Source organism: Bison bison, unplaced genomic scaffold, assembly GCF_000754665.1.
Source record: "Bison bison bison isolate TAMUID 2011002044 unplaced genomic scaffold, Bison_UMD1.0 scf7180017864212, whole genome shotgun sequence".
NCBI lineage: Eukaryota > Metazoa > Chordata > Mammalia > Artiodactyla > Bovidae > Bison > Bison bison.
The window spans coordinates 3,323,518-3,346,268 of record NW_011494784.1 but is presented as its reverse complement, the minus strand read 5'-3'; the positions used below and the strand labels follow the sequence as shown (position 1 = coordinate 3,346,268).

General features: G+C 39.7%; 1 protein-coding gene across 1 annotated transcript in view; it reads right to left on the bottom strand.

The window, feature by feature from the left end:
- Nucleotides 1-22,751, bottom strand: part of PCSK5 (proprotein convertase subtilisin/kexin type 5) — a 610,290-nt gene that overhangs the window by 300,043 nt on the left and 287,496 nt on the right. The window contains exon 12 of the mRNA XM_010844912.1: nt 1,287-1,499. Coding sequence (XP_010843214.1) covers nt 1,287-1,499 — 213 coding nt within the window. The remainder of the gene's footprint in view (nt 1-1,286; nt 1,500-22,751) is intronic.

Here is a 22,751-nt window from a genome sequence, read left to right as displayed (position 1 = left end):
TGAAGCCTATAATCATCAGGAATCAAGAGGAACCAAATGGATATGGATGAAGAATTACATGTAGACATAGTAGCCTATCACCTCTATTTCTAGCACTGTATAAAGCAAGAGGGAGCATCACAGAGTGACTCAAACCTATATGAATCCTGGGATCTAAAAGCAGGGTATTGGCTAAATGCTAAAAAGATTCAGACATAGCAGCTCAGCTTCACTTTAGAAGACAAATCCTGAGACATTTTGCAAAATCATGATCGGGAAAAGAAGACAGTGCAAAGGTGTCTGAAATTCAGAGTCGGCTATACTGAGTGGGGACATCCCCAAAGTCAGATCTTTCTTGAGCACCAATGGATCAGTGTACAAAGCACTTTTTATCTACTTCCTCATAATCACTGAAATAAATCTTGTGAACTACATATTATCAAATGTCCCCATTTGACAGTTAAGGATGTTGAGACAGAAAAATTAAGTAATTTGTCCAAAGGTACCAGCTAGCAAACGGTTCAACAGTCAATGAAACCTAAGCAGGCTGGTTCTGCAAACATGAACTCTTAACTATTTTACCATCTGCATAATAAGGAGGGCATCTTGGTAAGCAGATCACACAGGATTACTGTGCTTTTTGTTCAGGCAAACTTTGTGCTGGTGTTAGAGAAACACTTTTGATATAGGTTTAGGTCACACTGAATTCGTTGTATCTACTTTGAAACCAAAGATCTGAAACTGAAATTCAAAGACAGTATGGGGACAGAGTAATAGGGAACTGGGCTGAGAATTCCACCCAGTCTCTTCTCTACCACTAACTCACAGGGTGAATGTGGTCCACTCATTTGTCTTTGAGAAAACTGAGGCTTAATCATGTCTAAGGCCACATTCAATGCTGGATTGTAAATGACCCAGAAAGGCTTTTCAATGACTTGGTAACAGAATGGTTGCATTTACAAATACTTGTGTTGAAAGAAAGTGAAAGTGAAGTTGCTCAGTCGAATCTGACTCTTTGAGACCCCATGTACTATAGCCCGCCAGGCTCCTCCATCCATGGGATTTTCTAGGCAAGAATACTGGAGTGGGCTGCCATTTCCTTCTCCAGGGGGTCTTCCTTACCCAGGGATTGAACCTGGGTCTCCTACATTGCAGGCAGACTCTTTACCGTCTGAGCCACCAGGGAAGTAATTAGCTAATTTAACATTCTATTTCCATATATTACTTGTGCATATAAATGTATGCATTCTCCCTTTGTGTTTCAAGATAAATAAACCAATCATGCCAGAGAAGCAAATGGTACATACTATTTTCTTATCATAGGACTCTCCACTGCTGTAGGTTGTGGCCAGTGTAGATGAACACTCTTCCAGGTACCAAGGCTTCTTTCCACTTTCAGCTGTGCTGCTGATGGAGATAGTATAGATGCTGTTGGTGTAGCCATCACAGGAGCAGTGGTCTTTGCTCCTTCCACCATTTCCTGACGCCCAGACAAAAACTGAGCCGAGGCCTCTCCGCCCCTGCGCACAAACAGAAATAGGTCACAGGTTCCGTATGAAGACAAGATCAATATCAACACAGCAGAATCAAGCATTTGCAGGAGGGGTATGATACTTCCCAGGTGGCTCAGTGGATAAAGAACCTGCCTGCAATACAGGCGACGTCAGAGATATGGGTTCAATTCCTGGGTCAGGAAGATCCCCTGGGTGGGCACTCCAGTATTTTTTCCTGGAGAATCCCATGGACAGAAGAGCCTGGCTGGCTACAGTCCATAGGCTGCAAACTGTTGGACATGACTGAAATGACTGAGCACAGCACATGATGCTCTATTAATAATATGCTGGATCTGAGCTGCTTTCTGAGGTTAGAGGGCTTGCTTTTAATGAAAATAATCCAAATGCAATGTACAGCCTGATGACTATAGTTAATACTATTATATTGCACATTTGAAAGTTGCTAAGAAAGTATATCTTAAAATTTCTTATCACAAAGAAAAATACTGCAACTATGTATGGTGATGGATGTCAACCAGACTCAGTGTGCTGATCACTTCACAACTGTATGCAAATATTGAATCAATAATGTTGAATACTTAAAACTAATGTCAACTATATCCCAACTAAACAAAAAGAAACAAAAATAATCCCCTTTACCTGATACAGTCCTAGAAGTAACAAGAGCACCAACAATGACAATAATAAGGGCTAACATTTGCTAGATACCTACCGTGGGCCAGGCACCATTCTAAATATTTTACATGAATTGGACTGAATTCCTCCAGTGACTGTGAGAATGGTACAAAGTTTGTCCCCCTCATCGAGATAAAGAATTGAGATACAGAAGTAATGTTAAGGTCACAAGCCAGTAAATGGTAGGACAAAATTTGAACCCAGACAGCCAGACCTCAGAGGTGGCATATTATTAGTCACATTTTATAGTCATATGATATTCCTATAAATCTACATCCACATGAAGTGGGTGCTATTATGTACCCTCATTTGATATATTAGCAATGCGAGGTGTACAGAAGTAATGTAACATATTTACTCTGAGATCACACTGTCAATAAAGGGCAGAATTTGGGACAATGTCTTTCATTCTAGAGCTGTGTCTCCTCTATGTATGGCAGGGACATTAATTATGAAGGATGCTAATAGATGCTACCAGAAATAAAAGAATTTCAAGATCAAATATCTTTGGGAAACTGAATTAAGCAAATTAAACAGGTTTCCTTTTTGCAGAACTTCACAGTCTTTAGGTGAGTGACCATTCATTGCAAAGCCCTAAAAGGGTGGCATGACTTGTAATTTCCAAACATATTTGCTTGTGGATATCTTCTTCAACCAGATCCAAGAAGTTTTTGGTTTTTCTTACAAAACTTGGCATAAACTCAAAGACTTTCCTAGGGTCATAACATAAGTAAGGAGAACAAGCAAAGAACATAGATGTATTGATTATTTTTCTATATAAGATGAGATCTTCCAGAGAAAAGAGATAAATAAGCCAAATTGAAGATCTCTCAGAACAGTTATAGCTCAATCCTTCAGAAATTTTACCATATCAAATCTACAAGGCATGCTGGAGGAACCTAGGGCAAACCTATCATTTTGTAGTTAGGAATACAACAGTGTGTTCTAAGTTGTGCCTGACTCTTTGTGACTCCATGAACTGTAGCCTGCCTGCTTCCTCTGTCCATGGGGTTTCCTAGGCAAGAATATTGGAGTGGGTGGCCATTTCCTCCTCCAGGGCATCTTCCCAAGCCAGGGATCAAACCTGTATCTCTTATGTTTCCTGCACTGGCAGGCAGATTCTTTACCACGAGTGCCACGTGGGAAGCTAGTTTGTAATTAGGAAGTGAGAACCAAAGTCACAAAGCTAGTGATGGTTAAATTTCTTTCCAGGCCCCAAGTCTTCTGGTCTCAGAGTATTTAGTGTGTTATCCTGGAATTTCTAGAAAAAGAGCCAAAGAAAGAGAGACAACAAAGAATCTGGAGTATCTTTGATAAACTCTCCCTGACCTTGAATTTTCAAGGAATAGAATATTTATGACAGGATTTGACTTGACCTGAGCATAGATTTCTTTCTGTCCTTCAATGTGGAAAAATGCAATATGACTACAGAGGAATGGGAAAAATTCATGAAGAGAGGGGGGAGAGACTTCTGGATGTTACTGCCACTAGACAGCTGGGCCCGGTTTACCATCCTTCAATTTCCCATCCAAATATTCATGAAACATAGAGAAAGATGCAAAAATCACCCAGATATCATAAATGAAGGATTTTGTTCAATGCTTCTAATTCTCTGGAGGGAATTACTCCTCACTGTGATATGGACGGCAATATTGAGAAACTCTGGTGACTGACCCGTATCTGTATCTCAGATACATTACATTGCAGCCAGAGAAGAAGAAGAAAGTCCCATTTCATCACCAACATCTGTCCTTTCCATCACACACTGAGGAGCTCTGTCATCAGGAAAAAGCATGGTCATGTGGGAGATTTACCTGACCAGTCAACAGAATGCTTGAGATGATGCCAAAACTTACCTGGTTTAAAGAGCCCCATAACAGATGATGGCTTAACACCCACAAAATGATGGAAAAGCACATATGGCACAATCACATTTATATATCTATATAAAATTATGACTGCGTGCTTATGTATAAACGTCAATGAAAACATCTTGAAAAACATATTCGATTTACTCCAATTTAAAAGAACTAATAAAATAAAAAGCATTGTTATTATGTGACTCAAAAAATAAAAAAAAAACTATTTTGTAAGACAATATTTGGAAGATACTTTTGTGTTGTAATATCATTACAAATGTAGGATACAAAATGATTTTGTACAATCTCAGTTTAGAAGTGTATGTGCTTGTGTATGCCATGAAGTTAATGTGCAATACAGTGATATGTTTAAAGCTACCATCAGGTGACAATGTAATAGAATTTCTCCTGCTCAATAAGATTGGAAAGGAATTTTATTTTATTAATACCATCCTACTGTGACCATGTAGGATTTTTATAAACAGAAATAAACACATTTATTTCTCCATTAAGACTGAAAATCCAGGGCTAATTCTTAAGAGATAATTTCTGTTTTATGATCAACAGGAATTTTATACATAGAAGGTTCACTGTGCCCTAAAAACCACAGAGGCTAACACTTACAGAGGCTTTCTATACATCAAGCACTGTACAAACATTTTTCTGTTTGTACACAATCAGTTCAGTTCAGTCACTCAGTCGTATTCGACACTTTGCGACTCCATGGACTGCAGCACTCCAGGGCTCCCTGTTCATCACCAACTCCCAGAGTTTAGTCAAACTCATGTCCATCGAGTTGGTGATGCCATCCAACCATCTCATTCTCTGTTGTCCCCTTCTCCTCCTGCTTTCAATCTTTCCCAGCATCAGGGTCTTTTCAAATGATCAGTTCTTGGCATCAGGTGGCCAAAGTTTCAGCTTCAGCATCAGTCCTTCCAATGAACACCCAGGACTGATCTCCTTTAGGATGGACTAGTTGGATCTCTTTGCTGTCCAAGGGACTCTCAAGAGTCTTCTCCAACACCACAGTTCAAAAGCATCAGTTCTTTGACACTCAGCTTTCTTTATAGTCCAACTCTCACACCCATACATGACTACTGGAAAAACCATAGCTTTGACTAGACAGACCTTTGTTGACAGAGTAATGTCTCTGCTTTTTATTATTATTGTACACAATAATTCTGCACAATTCAAGTCTGTATCATTTTTTTTTTTAACGGATGAGCAAATTGGGACTCAGAAATGCTCACCAATGCCAGACCCAAAGCTTAAATCCAGCTGAGCATGGTAAAGACAAACTCCAAAGGAGGAGGGTATGGAGTCTGTAGTCACCTCACAACCACATCCCCGGGCCTGAAGGGAGCGAGATAGAGAGGGAGTCACAAAAACTGGAGACTGTGGGGTTAAACGGAGCTGAAAACTGGTCGAGGGATGTGCCAGCCCATGTTGGTCCTGCAGGGAAGGAGTCCAGGGGACTATGCACTGAGCAAGACCCCGTCTTTTCCTCCCTCTCCCCCATTTTCCACTAATGTACCCATTGGCTGGACGCCACCAGAAGCCAGAGGACCTGGAGCCCATAGAGATCAGTATCCCAGAGCAGGAAGCCTGTGGAAAGAAGGGGAGAGGAGAGCTGGAGGGTCTATTGGAAGACGTAGCTTCCTCTTTAAGCTGTGCTAGGGTCTGGACTGTGTCCTCTCAAATTCATATGTTGATGTTCTAACCCCTGAGGAGACTGTATTTGAAACAAGAGCCTTTAAAGAGGTAATTAAAGTTAAATGAGGTCAGAAGAGTCAGCAGGATGACAGGATGGTGTCCTTTTAAGAAGATGAGACAACCAAAGTGTGTGAACAGAGAAAAGACCTCCTAACAACACAGCAAGAAGGCAGCTGTTTGCAAGCTGAGGAGAGAGGCATTCCTAGAACCGAACTCTGCCAGCACCCTGATCATGGACTTCCAGATTTCTAGCCTCCAGACTGTGAGAACATCCATTTGTGCTGTTTCAGGCCCCCAGGCTGTGGCATTCTCTGCTGGCAGTCTGGCAGTGAATGACACAGGTGAGAGGAGGAGATAAAGGGTGCGTAGACCCCCCTCCCCGCCCCCAGGCTACAGCACTTTCAGACGCTGCCCTCACTTTGTCTACAAGGCAACCAGACCTCTCTGCCTGTGTGTATGGCTGATGATTAAAGTCCCAGAAATAAACAGACTGAATTTGTGGGCTGAAAATGCCATAAAGACAGCTGCTAAAGATCTAGGGGGCTAATCTGAAACAATTAGTAATTCAAAGGTTTATTTACTACAGATGCACAGGGAATTTTCATTAGTGTGCAATATTTGGAAAACCAAAACATATGGGGTAAAAAAGAAATCTGGACATTTCTCTGAAATTCAGAGTAATTTAAGTATTAAATCTTAATGTGGATATAAGGAGAAAGGAAGGTGGGCAGAAGATTTTAAAGAGAAAAATATATTGAGACATATTTTCCCAAAGTATAGGAAATAACATTATTTTATACTGTGGTAAAGTATTATGATTACAACTGGTAACTCTGAATGAGAGAGAAAAAAAGAAAAGTCCTCCAATATGAGTGCCAAGTCAAAAGATAGTAAATTTACAGTAAAATATCCTGTGAAATCCATGCAGGACCCATTTGATCAAATGCTAAATATTCTCTTTCATTGTGTATCTAATTGTGTATGTGTTTCTGGATCAAATCTGGGTCTCTTTACCATATAGTATTTACATTAGTAAATACTATAGTATTTACTATTGAAAAAACATCCATGTCAAAGTGGACCTGTGTTGTCCAAGGGTCAGCTGCATTCTTCAGGAGCATGACTAAACGACCAGAGCCTTCCGGCAATACAGAAGACGTGCCAGGACACTGTGCTGGATGCTTTCACATCTATCAGTTAATTTCAAGCCAATTAGATATGCATTTTTACAGATAAAAACGTGAGTAACATTAAGTAACGGGCACACTATAATGTAAGGAGAGTGGGATGGAGACAGGAAAGGGAGACTAACAAGTCTGATTAGAACCTCCATATCTGTATGTGTTGATAAGAAGAGACATAGACACAATAAAACAACTGGAGGAGGAGGAACTCTCATTGAAGGGCCATGTCTTTCAAGTACAGCCTGATACCCAATTTTACCAAAGCCCCTCAGTGCTCTGCTGCCTGCCCTTTTCTGATCTTTGCACATCAGTGAGAGAAGACTGCAGAAGACTTCCCTTTACGGAAGCTCATCCATCCATGATTCACCAGGAAGGGGTTTCAGGTTGGAAGAGGCTGGAGAAAGACAAGGACGCCTATGACTATTCAGTACCTAAGATATGAAGAGAGAACTTCATCTTTTTGAAAGCTCAAAAGTATTCTGACAAATATTTCCAAAATAAATCCTGTTCCTTAACAGAGCTAGGTTCACTGAAAAATTAGTTTTGGTTTAGAATCATGATGTAAAGGCAACACAGTAGCAACAACAAAGAAGATGCTTGTTTCAGAATTTAAAATACATACATATTGCATTTTAAAGTCATACTTAATAAATCTTTGAGTCACGATCATCACTAGGACAAATGAGTCACATCAAAATGAAGTTTTCTTAAATGTTATCTGAAAAGAAATCTAACCCACAATTCAAAACAAATCAGGAGAACACAGCTTCTGGTGCCTCGGAGACTACATTGATGTAACTTGGTGGGAGGAAGCCTTCTCTGGGAAGACACCAAGAGAACATAGTCATGGGACAGATGCGCGAGTAGATGTCTTTGGGAAAGACTAAAGCCCAAGACTTGTTTCTTCAATCAGTGAATCTGGGCAAGGTGAGGATGGGGAAATTAATTATATGAGATGGAATAAGACCCAGGGAATAAGGTGGGTCAAGCCCCACAAATGCCCAAGGGAAGTAAATGAGGCAGATATATACGAGATGTTTTTAAATGAGTAAAAGAAGGAGACGTGGCCTCTGACGGTGAGGAATCTAGGGATTAAGTGCTGCTTTTGTTGGGAACAATCCTATGCTGAGGTACTACCTGTGCCAGCCACAGCATCCTCCCCTGGGAAATAAGCACACTGGACTGATTTTATGATCTACTTCATAATGGTATAGCGCCCAATGTACAAAGTATACAGGTTTCTCTTGATTCTGCTCTGTGTTCAGAATGTTTAGTTATCGTGTTCTCAGGATTATTAAGGCAAACAGAGGAATGACTCTAAGCATTTTAAAATAAAACTGTCAGACTTCCCTGGTGATCCAATGACTAAGACAGTATTGTTCCACTCCAGGGGTGCAGGTTTGATCCCTGGTCAAGGAACTAAAATCCCACATGCCATGAGTTGCAGACAAAAAAACAAAATAACACTGTCATTAATTGTGATTTATCTCAGCAAGACTCAGACTGTTACCCACTGGTTTCCAAGCAAAAACTCTAGGATTAAAAAAGCTTAAAAATGGACAGCAACAGCTTCTCAAAGACAATTTCACCAGGCAGCCAACAAACAACAGAGTGTTCTCCACCAGCACCTGCAGGGGTTCAGCCCTCCATGGCTCCAAAGCCTTCTCCTGCTGCTGTTCTCAATCTTTCCATCCCCACTTTCATGTGTCCACTTTCAGAACAGCTCCTGTAGCAGGAAATTGGATTTGGTGGAAGGACCATCTAAATATTCACAGACTGACTTACAAAAAACACTCTGTGGGAGTGTCTTTACCAATCTCATTTTATGCTACTTAGCCTATCAAAGAATGGTTGATGAGAGAAAAAGTCTGAAAATACAAATTCAGTTAAAGAAGGCTTTTGTGAATGATAACCTATTTCTCTGCAATTCTGTCTTTTCTCCCTTTTCTCAATCGATAGTACTTCATTGTCTTCTCTTCCTCTCCATCTCAACCTCACCCATCTTTTCTGCCCCACATCAGTTTTCCATATTCTGATTTGCTGTATGCATAATAGGTCACTAAGCCATATATATTAAGCACTTTTAAATGTCCTATTGGCTCTTTAATAACACACTGAAAATATCAGATACAGTTCTTGTTGCTGTTGTTTAGTCACTTAGTCGCTAAGTCATGCCCGACTCTTTTGTGACCCTTGGGCTGTTCATAGGATTTTCCAGGCAAGAATACTGGAGTGGGTTGCCATTTCCTGTTGCAGGGGATCTTCCCCACCCAGGAATTGAACCTGAGCTCAGTGGTAAAGAACCCGCCTGCAGTGCAGGAGACCAAGCGGGAACCATGGGTTCAATTCCTGGGTGGGGAAGATCCCCTAGGGAAGGAAATGGCAACCCACTCCAGTATTCTTGCCTGGAAAATCCCATGGACAGCCCAGCAGTCTCAAAAGAGTCGGCATGACTTAGCGACTAAACAACAGATGTAATTATTAGTGATCATATACATTTTACCATGCACAAAAGAAAATCCATTTTATATGATTCCTGAGCATACCACATGCAGCTGACTTTCCTTTCAAAGAAACAGAAAGCCTGATGATGATGACTGTAGTATCAGATGCTGGTGACGAGAACTGCAAGCATTTCTGGTTAAATGCCACCACTTTAAATTCTACTTAAGTATCTACATTTAGGGTCTTTCCACCATATTCTTTGTGTTCGAGTACATGAAGGAGCAGCATGATGCATTGAGTTCAGGGAACCTCAAGGGGACTTTAGCTCAGTTTTCTAAAAGGACGCTTATAGTTATATAGTCAAAGACTAGCGTAAAGAATAATCAATCAATGCTGCAAATACAGAATTCTTCCAGTCTCAGGTTCCTGATAAAAAGCTACTATTATATTTACCAAGTGTATATAAAAGAAAAAACCAAAACAAAACAAACTGAATTGCTTATTCACCATATCTGCCAGAATATAAATTCTGTAAAGCATCAGCTCACCAAAGACGTATAGAATCAATCCTGTTACCAGAGCTGCCCTTTCTTCGAAGGGCTGACCAAGGACTTGAACACACAATACAGCTTCTGCACTTTATCACCAAGTGCACAATGGGGTGACCCTTGGGTCCCTAGAATAGTATGACATCAGAGTAGATTTATTTAACCTTGTTTATTTTTAACTGGAAGAAGAAAATCAGTCTTTCAGGGAGAAAGGATAGTAGAAGATCTAGGAGTAAATAAAAACCAGGTGTGTTCACTAATGGAAATAAGTATGCTTTCAAGCAAGGAATTCTATTCCTGTTAACCTGTGGATTTTCTGTACATTTAAAAACTCCAGATAATTAAAACGTGGAGCCCAAGAATGTGCTACGAATATTACTTAAAACTGGACACAGAAGGTTCATACAGCAAATTTTTACATTTCTACATAAGGAAATTAAGGGAATAAAGTGAGCGGAGCCAATCAGTGGCAGGGCGAGGACCAGGTAATCCAGTCCCACCTCAACCAATGCTGTCCTGCACTGACTCTTACTGACACTAGGTATAGCTAAAAATGCTTAACAACATGGTTTAGAGAAACACTGCTTAACAATGGTGCATTCGAGGAGAGGGAAAAAAAAACAAAAAACAGAAACAAACCCCCAAATCCTTCTTTTCCTTCTTTATCTCATTTACCAAGTCAATAATCTCCAAGTAATTGTCTGCCTTTCATGTTTTAACTATGGTCAATTCAGACTGATCAATGCCCCCCCCCTTTTTTTTCTCAGCTCCTGTCTTCCTCATTTGACTCACGGAAGCCTAAGTAATACTCAGGTTTATTACCAATATCAACTTCTGGTCATTTCCACAGTCCGGCAAGCTCTAAGCCCTGTTCCAGTGGTTCTCTCAGGGCCTGGGGAAGGCTAACACTGGTCGTAGGGGAGCAGGAGGCAATTTGGGTTTGTCAGTTTCTCATTCCAAGCAACTGAAAAAGTACATGCGAATCTCTGCCCTCAGAAATAATCACAAGAATGATTACATTCACCATCCCAGCACTCCCCTTTTGAGGGAAAAAGAGAAACACCTCCCAAAGGTTTCAGGTTTCTCCATCCTGGGTCATCACAGAGCAAATGCAGTGTCATGCTCAGACTTTGTGGAGAGCCAGACTTATGAAATGGAAAAGGATATTTTCAATATTAACATTAATTCTCTATTTTGAAACTGCCCAGAAAGATACCATCACCTTTCAATTATACTGAAGGAGTAGAACTTGAAAATGTCCTTTCACAGAGAATGAGAACATTTATTATCAACAGGAATTGTGGTGCTGGAAAAGCCTCTTAAGAGTCCCTTGGAATACAAGATCAAACCAGTCAATCTTAAAAGGAAATCAACGTTGAATATTCATTGGAAGGACTGATGCTGAAGCTGAAGCTCTAATACTTAGGCCACCTGATGTGAAGAGCAGACTTATTGGTAAAGACCCTGATGCTGGGGAAGATGGAGGGCAGAAGGAGAAGGGGACGACAGAGGATGAGATGGTTGGATGGCATCATCGACTCAATGAACTCAAGTTTGAGCAAACTTCAGGAGATAGTGGAAGACGAGGGAGCCTGGCATGCTGCAGTCCACGGAGTTGCAAAGATTTGGACATGACTTCGTGACTCAGCAACAACAATGAAAGGAATTTATTGTAAATGTTTGAAAAGGCATTTGGAAAGAAGGATAGAGGATGATCCGGTAATAATGAAAAACTGATCGCCTTCTCTCAGGTAGCTCTGGAGAAGTGAATATCTCCTGCCGGCTAGTTCCAACTCCCAGTTCAGCTTTGAAGGGATGAGCAAAGCTGCCCTTTTCTGAAGCCCACCATGAGCAATGACTTTGACCTTCTGTGGGGCAGCTCATAACATTTCTGAAAGGGTGTACATCGGTCTTTCACATTTTCTTCCCATAATAATACTGATTCAAATGAAAGCAAATCACACTTCTGAAAAAAATTACGACTGATATTACACCTATATTATTCACAAGATTGTGAAAGATACTCTAGGGTCCTTAAAGATGCACCGAATGTTGGCCTTCCTCTTGGGAGAAGACCAGCAATTGGTCTGACAGGTGTGTACGTGGGACCTCAGTCAGTTTTCATGATGGTGCCATAAAATGAGTGTCATCATAGCTCTGCCTCAGGGAAATGTAAACTCTGATAACTTAGTAACTTTTCAGAACTCTAGAGAGAAACCAAACTGAGGTTTCAACTCTGGTCTTTGTGACGTTAAAGCCAATACTTTCTACATTATCCTGGGCTGCATCCTGGGATGAAGGGAAGAGACAATATACTGAAGTGTAGGATATGGCAAATCAGTTGCCTAAGTGATAAATTCACCAGGAGTTCAGAGGAGAGAGAGATCCCTGTTGCAGTGTTCACTTTCACACCTAGAATTAAAGCTACTATTCACCTAGAGCTGGGTATGCAGAGACAGGCCCAGGAGACGCGTTTCATAAAAGCAGACATCACACAGAGCATGGGGACCAAGAGAACCAGATTTGTGGCTTGAGTCTGACTCACAGTCGTGCTTCTTAATGGCCAGGTTACCTATTTTGCCAAGACTTAGTTTCCAAATCTATAAACTGGGGGAGGTTCCATGAGGATTATCTCTATGCCTAACTCAAGAGGCCATCAGAGGTAATAATCATAATAATGTTTACAATCCTGAATATTAAATTTGGTTGTTTTCATCTTAAAGATGAGGAACACAGGCCCAGGGAAAGTGAAAAAAAAGTCTTCAGTGGAAGTCATATATACTTCTAAATCATTTGATATTATCAACTCAGTTCAATTTATCCTTGTTTGTTACATGGTGGCCTATCTTTTCTGATTGCTGACATGTTTTGTTGAAGGAAACTGATGTATCTGTCCTCCCCATCAGCTTTCTCAAATCTATGTTTAGAATCACAGAAGCTCAGAATTGGTATGAACCTGAACTTGACCCAAGCTAATCCTTGTATGATGTTGTATCTTCCCTATAACACAGACATCCAGACTATACTAGAATGACTTCTGTGATAAGGACTTCATTTATTCCCCAGACGGCCCAGTAGTCACTAAAAACAGAACAAAACAAACTAAAAGAAAAGAGGACTGTTCTTGATATCTGGTTAATCCACGAGAAGAATGAAGGGAATTAGAATGGAATTTGCAAAAGTTAATAAAAACTACTCACAGTGTTAATAACAAATCTCTAAACTAAAAACAAGGTGACAAAAGATTCTAGACATGTGCATTATACAAGGCAGGATAAACATGTGCTCCTTTCAATATAAATGCAGCACAATTCACAATGATACAGCAATCCAAATCTGATACTCAGATACCAGATAATTTTCAACTACAGAATGCGAAACCACCTATGTATTTATGAAAACATATTTCTTTGTTTCTAAAATGGATAATGATCTTCTGGGTTCATTTGGCAAGTAACTTCTTAGCTCTGTTAATGTTCTAAAAACGCAGAATTCCATCAGGACATAGTTCAATTCTAGGGGAGGATTTTTTAAAACAAACTCCAGTTAAAGTCAATTTTCCTGAAGTGGAACCGATATAAAAAAAGCTCCCCTGTCTATCTTTGCCTACCCATATTTTATTTCAAAGTTTTTCATCATTTGCCAACTAATTTCACAGCAATCTGTCATTTATTAAAATGCAAACTGGTACCAAGTTTGCTACAGCTGGGTGTGTATTGGATAAAAACATATCCTTTCCAAGAGGAATTGATTAATTTTATCATGATTATTGGGCTTCCCTGGTGGCTCAGCTGCTAAAGAATCCACTTGCAATGCAGGAGACCTGGGTTCAATCCCTGCATTTGGAAGATCTCCTGTAGAAGGGAACGGCTACCCACTCCAGTATTCTGGCCTGGAGAATTCCATGGACTGTATACTCCATGGGGTCACAAAGAGTCAGACACAACTGAGTGATTATTACTGCTTTATTGTATAAGCTCATTATATCTCTTCTCTCCTGTTCTGGTGAACATATTCCTTTAAGGGTGAAGAAATGTGTGTGTGTGCACATGTGCACATGTGTGTAAATGAGACAATGTGTGATAATAAAGCAAGCTTGTGCTTTCAGCAAGTATTCCAAATATTCAATCAGTTGTAAAATCTAGTGAATTGAAAACAAAATTGATGATAGAAAGGAGATATACTAATCAGAGACGTCACAAGAGACTCAACAACCTGACATACGCCAATAGATGTTCATCAAATGTCCTGGTTTCCCTCTGGACTCCTGAGAGCAGAGTGAGGATGGGATGAAGGCCACCGGTCCAACAGGGAGACTACAGACCACTGATGCTGATTTCACCTACTTGTGTTCCTCATCCTCGACACTGGTTCTGTATGAAATCATTACAATGTTTTAATTGATAATCCCAAAGCCTAAAAAGCTCAAATAAGAAGAACCTGGTATTGAAAGTATACTTGTGTAGATAAAATGGCAAAGCAAACACTGTAAGTCATACTTCTACAATATCTACAGTGAAGTACATGGTTTCTCCAGATGAAAGATTAAGCTAAATATCAAATCAGTGCTTGATATATAGTGAACAATGAAGAAACAGTTCTTCAGTAAAATAATCAGGGAAGTATTGGTAACCCCAGTATAGGGTTTTATGATTATGGGAAAAGAAAAAGATTTAATTCCAGGCTTTCTTGCTTGTTTTCTAGAGGATATTATTACAAACATTTGTCAGGAAATTGCAAAACTGTCAATGCATTAGATGCCTGCTGATGAATATCAAATGTATTGTTATAGTTTAATAACCCAAATAGAGCAAAAAAGATGACTGCAAGGCAGTAAGTTTTATTAGGTGTTTTTATCCTGTCCTTAATGTTTAATAGATCTGAGAGTCTGTCGGCACTCAATTTAGAACTTTTATTCATCATTATATGCTGAGCTCCCCAAAGACAAGTCCTGACTGTTATTCACCTTTCACTAGCACCTAGCAAAGTGCTTGGAGCCAAAACACCAGTGAGTGTTTCCTGAATACCGTAAGAAATAAATGAATAGTCAATTGAAGACAACTTTAGGCAATTAGCTCCTTATTCTGACACAAATCTTGGGTCACCTATCCCTGAAACACTGTCAATCAACTCACTCATTTTATAAAATCATTTCTTATTTAGAACTGTCTGGGCAGATGAAGCCAAGAGTTTTCCCTGAGAGAAGTCTTTGCCAGTCATACCAAGGAGCCAAATCAAAGGATCCCATGGTAAGTGAAATAGTATCCATTTGAATGAGAGCAAATTTTTAAAAAACTATCCTTTCTCAAGATTTTGATTCTGGGACTCCTGCAAAAATTGAAAGAGACCGTATGTGCCCTCCTAAGAAGCTTAGAGGGAGAAGGCAATGGCACCCCACTCCAGTACTCTTGCCCGGAAAATCCCATGGATGGAGGAGCCTGGTAGGCTGCAGTCCATGGGGTCACTAAGAGTCAGACACGACTGAGCGACTTCCCTTTCACTTTCCACTTTCATGCACTGGAGAAGGAAATGGCAACCCACTCCAGTGTTCTTGCCTGGAGAATCCCAGGGACGGCGGAGCCTGGTGGGCTGCAGTCCATGGGGTCGCACAGAGTCGGACACGACTGAAGCGACTTAGCAGCAGCAGCAGCAAGAAGCTTAGAATGCTCCTTGTTGGTCACAGGGAGAAGTGACGAGTTTTATAAACAAAGGACAAATGTAAAGATGTACATGTAGAAGTACTTCAGCTTCGGTGTTCATGCTGAATTGAAAGTTGACGCTCAAGCTGGGAGGATGGAAGTTTTAAAATCATGCTATTGCCAAAGCCTGTAGGAGAAATGTTGGTTCTAAGGACAAGAGGCCTGATTCCACGGACTTTTCAGAAGTAGGACAGGAAAGAAAGACTTATTACATGACTAGAATGAAGGAAAGAGGAAATGACAAGTTTCAGGAAGGGAGATTGGGTGAATGGCAGTAACATAAAGTAAACACATACATAAATGTTGGTAAAAGCAACTCAATCACTAAAATTATTTCCATTCTAACATTCTGACTCTAAATATCTAATAAGATTAGTTGAATTTTCACAAAGCAGTTCTAAAGAATTCAAAATGAAATTTAATAGCAAGTCAAAAGAGGTCATGAAAAGAAAAGCTTCCTTGTGGTTAGAGTTTAGAACGCTGATTAAATAAACAAACATAACCTTTCTATTGGAAGACTTCTCAAAGCTTTTAATATGCTTTTAAATTTATAAAGGAAGCATATAGTAAGTGGTATTACTTAAGTGTATTTGATAGCAAAATCCCTCTATTGGTCCCCCTTTTTAGCATTTTATTAGTGGTTTTTGGAAAAGCTTTAGAAAATATCCTCCCATTTTCTTCCATTTGTTTTGGTCATTTCCTAATAACAATCTCAGGATTATATATTTACCTTCCCTAAGGATCATTCAGCAATATGAAACTGATTAAACCCAGAAATTTGGAACAATAAAAACTTTTTATAATATTTCACATGATTAACTGGTATTTTACTTTTATTACTCTTGCCATTTTACTAATGATAACGATTAAGATTCATAACATAATTTAGAGACTCTTATGTTCCAGAACTCTGCTGAGTAGTTTACAGGCATTAATCCTATAATCCTCATAATAGTTCTACAAAATAATTACTAGCATTTAGCTCCATTGTATAGAGGAACAAACTGATACTCAGAGTGGCTAATTGACTTGAAAAGGGCAAGGTATCAGAACTCACTAGAGAGTCTGAATGCAGAGTCTGGGTCCAGTAATCACTAGACTATAGCATGTATAATAACTCACTTCCAAAATATTAGCCAAAAGCAATTCAAGTGTTATCCTTGAGCAAATTAACTCAATATATGCAGCAAGTGGGCATGGAAGTCATTCATACATTCATTCAGTAAACACCTACTGAGTGCAAGACACTGTTTTGGGTACTTGAGATACACTACAGAACAAAACAGTCAAACTCTGGATCTTTATGGAAGAGACAATCAACACAGTAAGTAAATCTATTACACGGAAGAAGAATAAAAATTGCCAAGAAGGGGTTCTGATGGGTTGGAGTGCATGTGTGTTATACTGTGGATAGAAAGAACCAGGCAGGCCTCCTTGTCAGGACATTAGATAAGAACTCAGGGAAGAGTACTGGGTTTAACTGTGACCTTGACAAGGAGAGTGAAAAAGCTGCCTCAACATTAAAAATACGAAGATCATGGCATATTGTCCCATCACTCCACGGCAAATAGATGGAGAAACAATGGAAACAGTGACAGACTTTAATTTCTTGGGCTCCAAAATCACTGTAGATGGTGACTGCAGCCATGAAATTAAAAGACGCTTGCTCCTTGGAAGAAAAGCTATAACAAACCTAGAAAGCATATTAAAAAGCAGAGACACTACTTTGTCGACACATTACTTTGTCGACAAAGGTCCATCTAGTCAAAGCTATGGTTTTTCCACTATTCATATATGGATGTGACAGTTGGACCATAAAGCAAGTTGAGCACCAAAGAATTGATGCTTTTGAACTATGGTGTTGGAGAAGACTCTTGAGAGTCCCTTGGACAGCAAGGAGATCCAACCAGTCCATCCTAAAGGAAATTTGTCCTGAATATTCATTGGAAGGACTGATGTTGAAGCTGAAACTCCAATACTTTGGTCACCTGATGTGAAGAAGTGACTCATTTAAAAAGACCCTGATGCTGGGAAAGATTGGAGGCAAGTGGAGAAGGGGACAACAAAGGATAAGATGGTTGGATGGCATCACCGACTCGATGGACATGAGTGTGAGCAAACTCCAGGAGTTGGTAATGGACAGCGAGGCCTGGCATGCTGCAGTCCATGGGGTTGCAAAGAGTCGGACACAACTGAGTGACTGAACTGACTTGACAAGAATAGCTTTAGTGGAAGGATAGGGCAGAGTCCAGATCCCATGGCTTCCCAGATAACAGGAAAAACGAGGTTGTAGAGGGCAAGTATGGACTACAGTTTTAAGGAATTTTGCTTTAAAGTGAAAAAAAAGGGAGTAATTGGAAGGGTTTCCCTGGTGGCTTAGACGGTAAAGAATCCACCTGCAGTGCAGGAGACATGGGTTTGATCTCTGGGTTGGGCAGATCCCCTGAAGAAAGGAATTGCTACCCACTCCAGTATTATTGTCTGTAGAACTCCATGGACAGAGGAGCCTGATGGGCTACAGTACATGGGTCGCAGAGTTGGACACAACTGAGTGACTGAACACGCACATGTGCACAAGGAGACCAGAGATGGCTTTTCCTCTTTCCTTTTAGCAGTATGAATGAATGTGGATGGCGATAATAAAGTTGAGAGAGAAGTTCTGAAGATGAAAGAAAAGATAATTGAGCCATGTCACTGATGAGGTGAGAAGGAATGGGGTTTAGTGAAGAAATAGAGGAAGCAGACTAAGGTAGAAGAGCAGTTAATTTGCCATGGTAACAGAAGAAAAGCTTGAATATGTGGTCACAGGTGAAGGGAGAAGATTAGATGCACCAAACAGTATAAAAATGACACAAAAAGATATTAGTTTGTTGAGGCCCACATTCTAACTTCTTTATTGTTGTTCAGTCACTAAGTTGCATCTGACTCTTTGTGACCCCATGAACTGCAGCATACCAGGCTTCCTTGTCCTTTACTATCTCCCAGAATTGGCTCAAATTCATGTCTGAGTCAGCGATGCTATCTAACCATCTCATCCTCTGCCGCTCCCTTCTCCTTTTGCCTTCAATCTTTCCCAGCATTGGGGTCTTTTCCAGTGATTCAGCTCTTTGCATCAGGTGGCCAAAAGTATTGGAGCTTTAGCATCTATCTTTCCAATGAACATTAAGGGTTGATTTCCTTTAGGACTGACTGGTTTAATCTCCTTGGAGTCCATGGAACAAAGCCATGTCTCTGCTTTTTAATACTTTGTCTAGGTTTGTCATAGCTTTCTTTCCAAGGAACAAGCGTCTTTTAATTTCATGGCTGCAGTCACCATCCACAGTGATTTTGGAGCCCAAGAAAATAAAATGTGTCATTGTTTCCACTTTTCCCCCTTCTGTTTGCCATGAACTGTTGGGACTGGATGCCATGATCTTAGTTTTTTGAACGTTCAGTTTCAAGCCAGCTTTTTCACTCTCCTCTTTCACCCCCAGCAAGAGGCTCTTTAGCTCCTCTTAGCTTTCTGCCAGTACAGTGATATCATCTGCATATCTGAGGTTGTTGATATTTCTCCTAGCAATCTTGGGTCCAGCTTGTGACTTATCCAGCCTGGTATTTTGCGTGATATACTCTGCATATAAGTTAAAAAGCAGGGTGACAATACATAGCCTTGACATTCTCCTTTTTCATTCTTGAACCAGTCCACTGTTGCATGTTCAGTTCTAACTGTTGCTTCTTGACCTGCATACAAGTGCCTCAGGAGACAGGTAAGGTGGTCTGGTATTCCCATCTCTTAAAGAATTTCCCACAGTTTGTTGTGATCCACAGAGTCAAAGGCTTTAGTGCAGTCAATGAAAGAGCAGTAGATGTTTTCTGGAATTCCCTGGCTTTCTCTATGATCCAAAGACAGTTGGTAATTTCATCTCTGGTTCCTCTGCCTTTTCTAAGCCCAGCTTGTTTATCTGCAAGTTCTCAGTTCACAGACTGCTGAAGCCTATCTTGATGGATTTTGAACATAACTTTGCTACCATGTGAAATGAGTGCAACTGTATGGTAGTTTGTACATTCTTTGGCATTTGCCCCTCTTTGGGATTGGAATGAGAACTGACCTTTCTCTGTCCTGTGGCCATTGCTAAGTTTTCCAAATTTGCTGACATACTGAGTGCAGCACTTTACAGCAAAAATATTAGTTCATTAAAGCCTGCATTCTGACTTCTTTAGCTACGCTATGTTCTACAAAATTGAGAAGAATATATATCTTATGAGATTATTGTGAAGATTAAAAGCTATCTATTTTAGGGCTTAGGAGAGTGTGTAAAGTATAATAGACTGGCAAATGTTAAATATATTACTATTATTATTATTTTCATGCAGCCCAAATTATATAATTCTAATTCTTACATTTAATTTTATGGCCCCTTAGCATCAAATAAAGTGCTATTAACATCTTTAAGAGAAAGAGTAAGTTGTCACCTGTGACATGGTTTCTCTTAAGCAGTTCTGGCACATTAATTCTAAAGGGGTGATAAATTGAATCAATTCTGATTTTGTTAAAGTCTTTGAAAACAGTGTTCCATTTTACCAGGTCAAATACTTAGAGTAAACAAACAGAGAGCACTTTGAAATTCAATACTTGCTATATTTTTTGATTAGCAAGCAGAAGTAAAGAATGCAATCAATACCTGGACTCCCTGAGCAAAATTTATTTCCTTTGTGAAAAATCTTTCTTGATCCTTAGTCTTCTCTCTCTTGTCACCAGGCTCTCCAGATGTCTTGGTATTGCTGTCATTCTAGTCTACCTCATTAACAACTCCTTCTTGGACCATTTCAACCTTCCTCTCTTGCCTTCCCATCCCTTACCCCACCTGCAGTCCATTCTCTACACAGCAGTGATGTTTTCAAATTGTGTATTCCATCAGGCTGCTACTCTGCTGAAAACCTCCACTGGCTTTCTCTATGGGTTTAAAAGCAAATGCCCTCCATGGTTTAGGAGGGCCTGCTGAGCTGCCTCCTGCCTACATCTGTGGCCGCCTCCTACTGCGTACTATCTGTTCCTGTTGCTCCCACCACCCAAATAAACATTCTGTTATGGAAATACACCCTAATCATTCTCCATTCGGGGTGCTTTTTTTGCTTTTGCTGTCCCTTCTGCAGAGAACATTCCTTTTATATTTATCGACCTGACTGGCTTCTTATCATGTAGGTCTCCATTCATATATTGCCTCCTCCTCAAAGATGACTTGCTGTCCTCCCTAACTAAAACATTCTTCCCCAGCCCCCCACCCGTAGTCATCAGTTTAACTTCATTCATAACTCTTAGCCTTAGCTCAACAGTCTTGATAGTGTGGGGAAACTTTTAGGCATTACATAAAAAACTTAGATGTCATCTTCTCTCTTTTATCTACAGTGTGGAAGTTCACTAAGCTTAATAAAAAGAAGAAATTCCAATTTCTGTACTTTGTAGATGATGTAGGTAAAACTGTAATAAGTTACAGCGACTTTAAATTGCCACATGGGCTTTCAACTGGTTCCTTGAAGAAATTATTTTATTACTCATTTATTCCCTTATTCCTTAAATCACTCAGCCAATATATCACTTATTTCTTTTGTTATTGTGCTCTCTAATAATTTTACATGAAGTAATTATCCAATTATTTTCCATATATTTGACAATGTTATATAAAGAGCACAAATTAAAATAATCTCAAAGAATATAAATTTTACTATTTCATTTGATGCCTGATAATGGAAGAAAGAATGAGTTCTTTTACTTGGAAAAGACTGTCTAATATATGACTTTCAAAGTAATAAATTATATAGTCACAGATATTTAGAGAAACAGCCCTTGGAAAATAATTCAAGCCACAGTCATAGATAACTGAAATGAATCTGTATACTGATAGGCTATCTTAATGAAATTAAAGATGAGCTATTATAAGACAAGTAAAATTGAAGATGAGTATAGACACAGGAAGAACAAAATAAATGACATTACAGACCTCAAAAAGTCTATACTGACTTTTATCATATTATTTTAATCTACCACTATAAGTAACTAAACAGAATCATCTAGAACTCCACAGTGTGGAAATGGTATGGGAGAGAAGAAGGAGGGATTGAGAATATATACAAAGTTTTATGGAAGGACAAGATCTACTTCCTGAAAAAAAAAAGAAAAACATATATATGGTATTTCTTGAGCACCTGTTATGTCCCAGGCATTGTGTCAATTGCTCTATATGCATTATCATCTCACTTAGTACTCATAACATCTTTGTAAGTAAATGCCATTAATGCCCTACTGTAGATGAGGAAATGGAAGCAGAGAGGTACTTTGATGTAAATAAGGTCAGAGAGCAGTAAATGACAAATCCTAGACTCAACTCTAGCCTAAGTCCCAAACCCCATGTGTATTAAACACATGAAAACCCTTTCATGCTGATCCTATCACATTTTTAAATTTTTTAAAAACTTTATTTATTTTAATTGGAGGCTAATTACTTTACAATATTGTGTTGGTTTTGCCATACATCAACATGTATACCGCCATGGATGTACACGTGTTCCCCATCCTGAACCCTCCTCCCACCTCCCTCCCCATACCATCCCTCTGGGTCGTCCCAGTGCACCAGCCCCAAGCTTCCTGTACCCTGCATCGAACCTGGACTGGTGATTCATTTCTTATATGATATTGTACATGTTTTAATGTCATTCTCCCAAATCAGCTCCCCCACTCCCTCTCCCACAGAGTCCAAAAGGCTGTTCAGTACATCTGTGTTTCTTTTGCTGTCTCGCATACAGGGTTGTCGTTACCATCTTTCTAAATTCCATATATATGCGTTAGTATACTGTATTGGTGTTTTTCTTTCTGGCTTACTTCACTCTGTATAATAGGCTCCAGTTTCATCCACCTCATTAGAACTGATTCAAATGTATTCTTTTTAATGGCTGAGTAATACTCCATTATTTATATGTGCCACAGCTTTCTTATCCATTTATCTGCTGATGGACATCTAGGTTGCTTCCATGTCCTGGATATTATAAACAGTGCTGCGATGAACATTGGGGTACATGTGTCTCTTTCCCTTCTGGTTTCCTCAGTGTGTATGCCCAGCAGTGGGATTGTTGGATCATAAGGCAGTTCTATTTCCAGTTT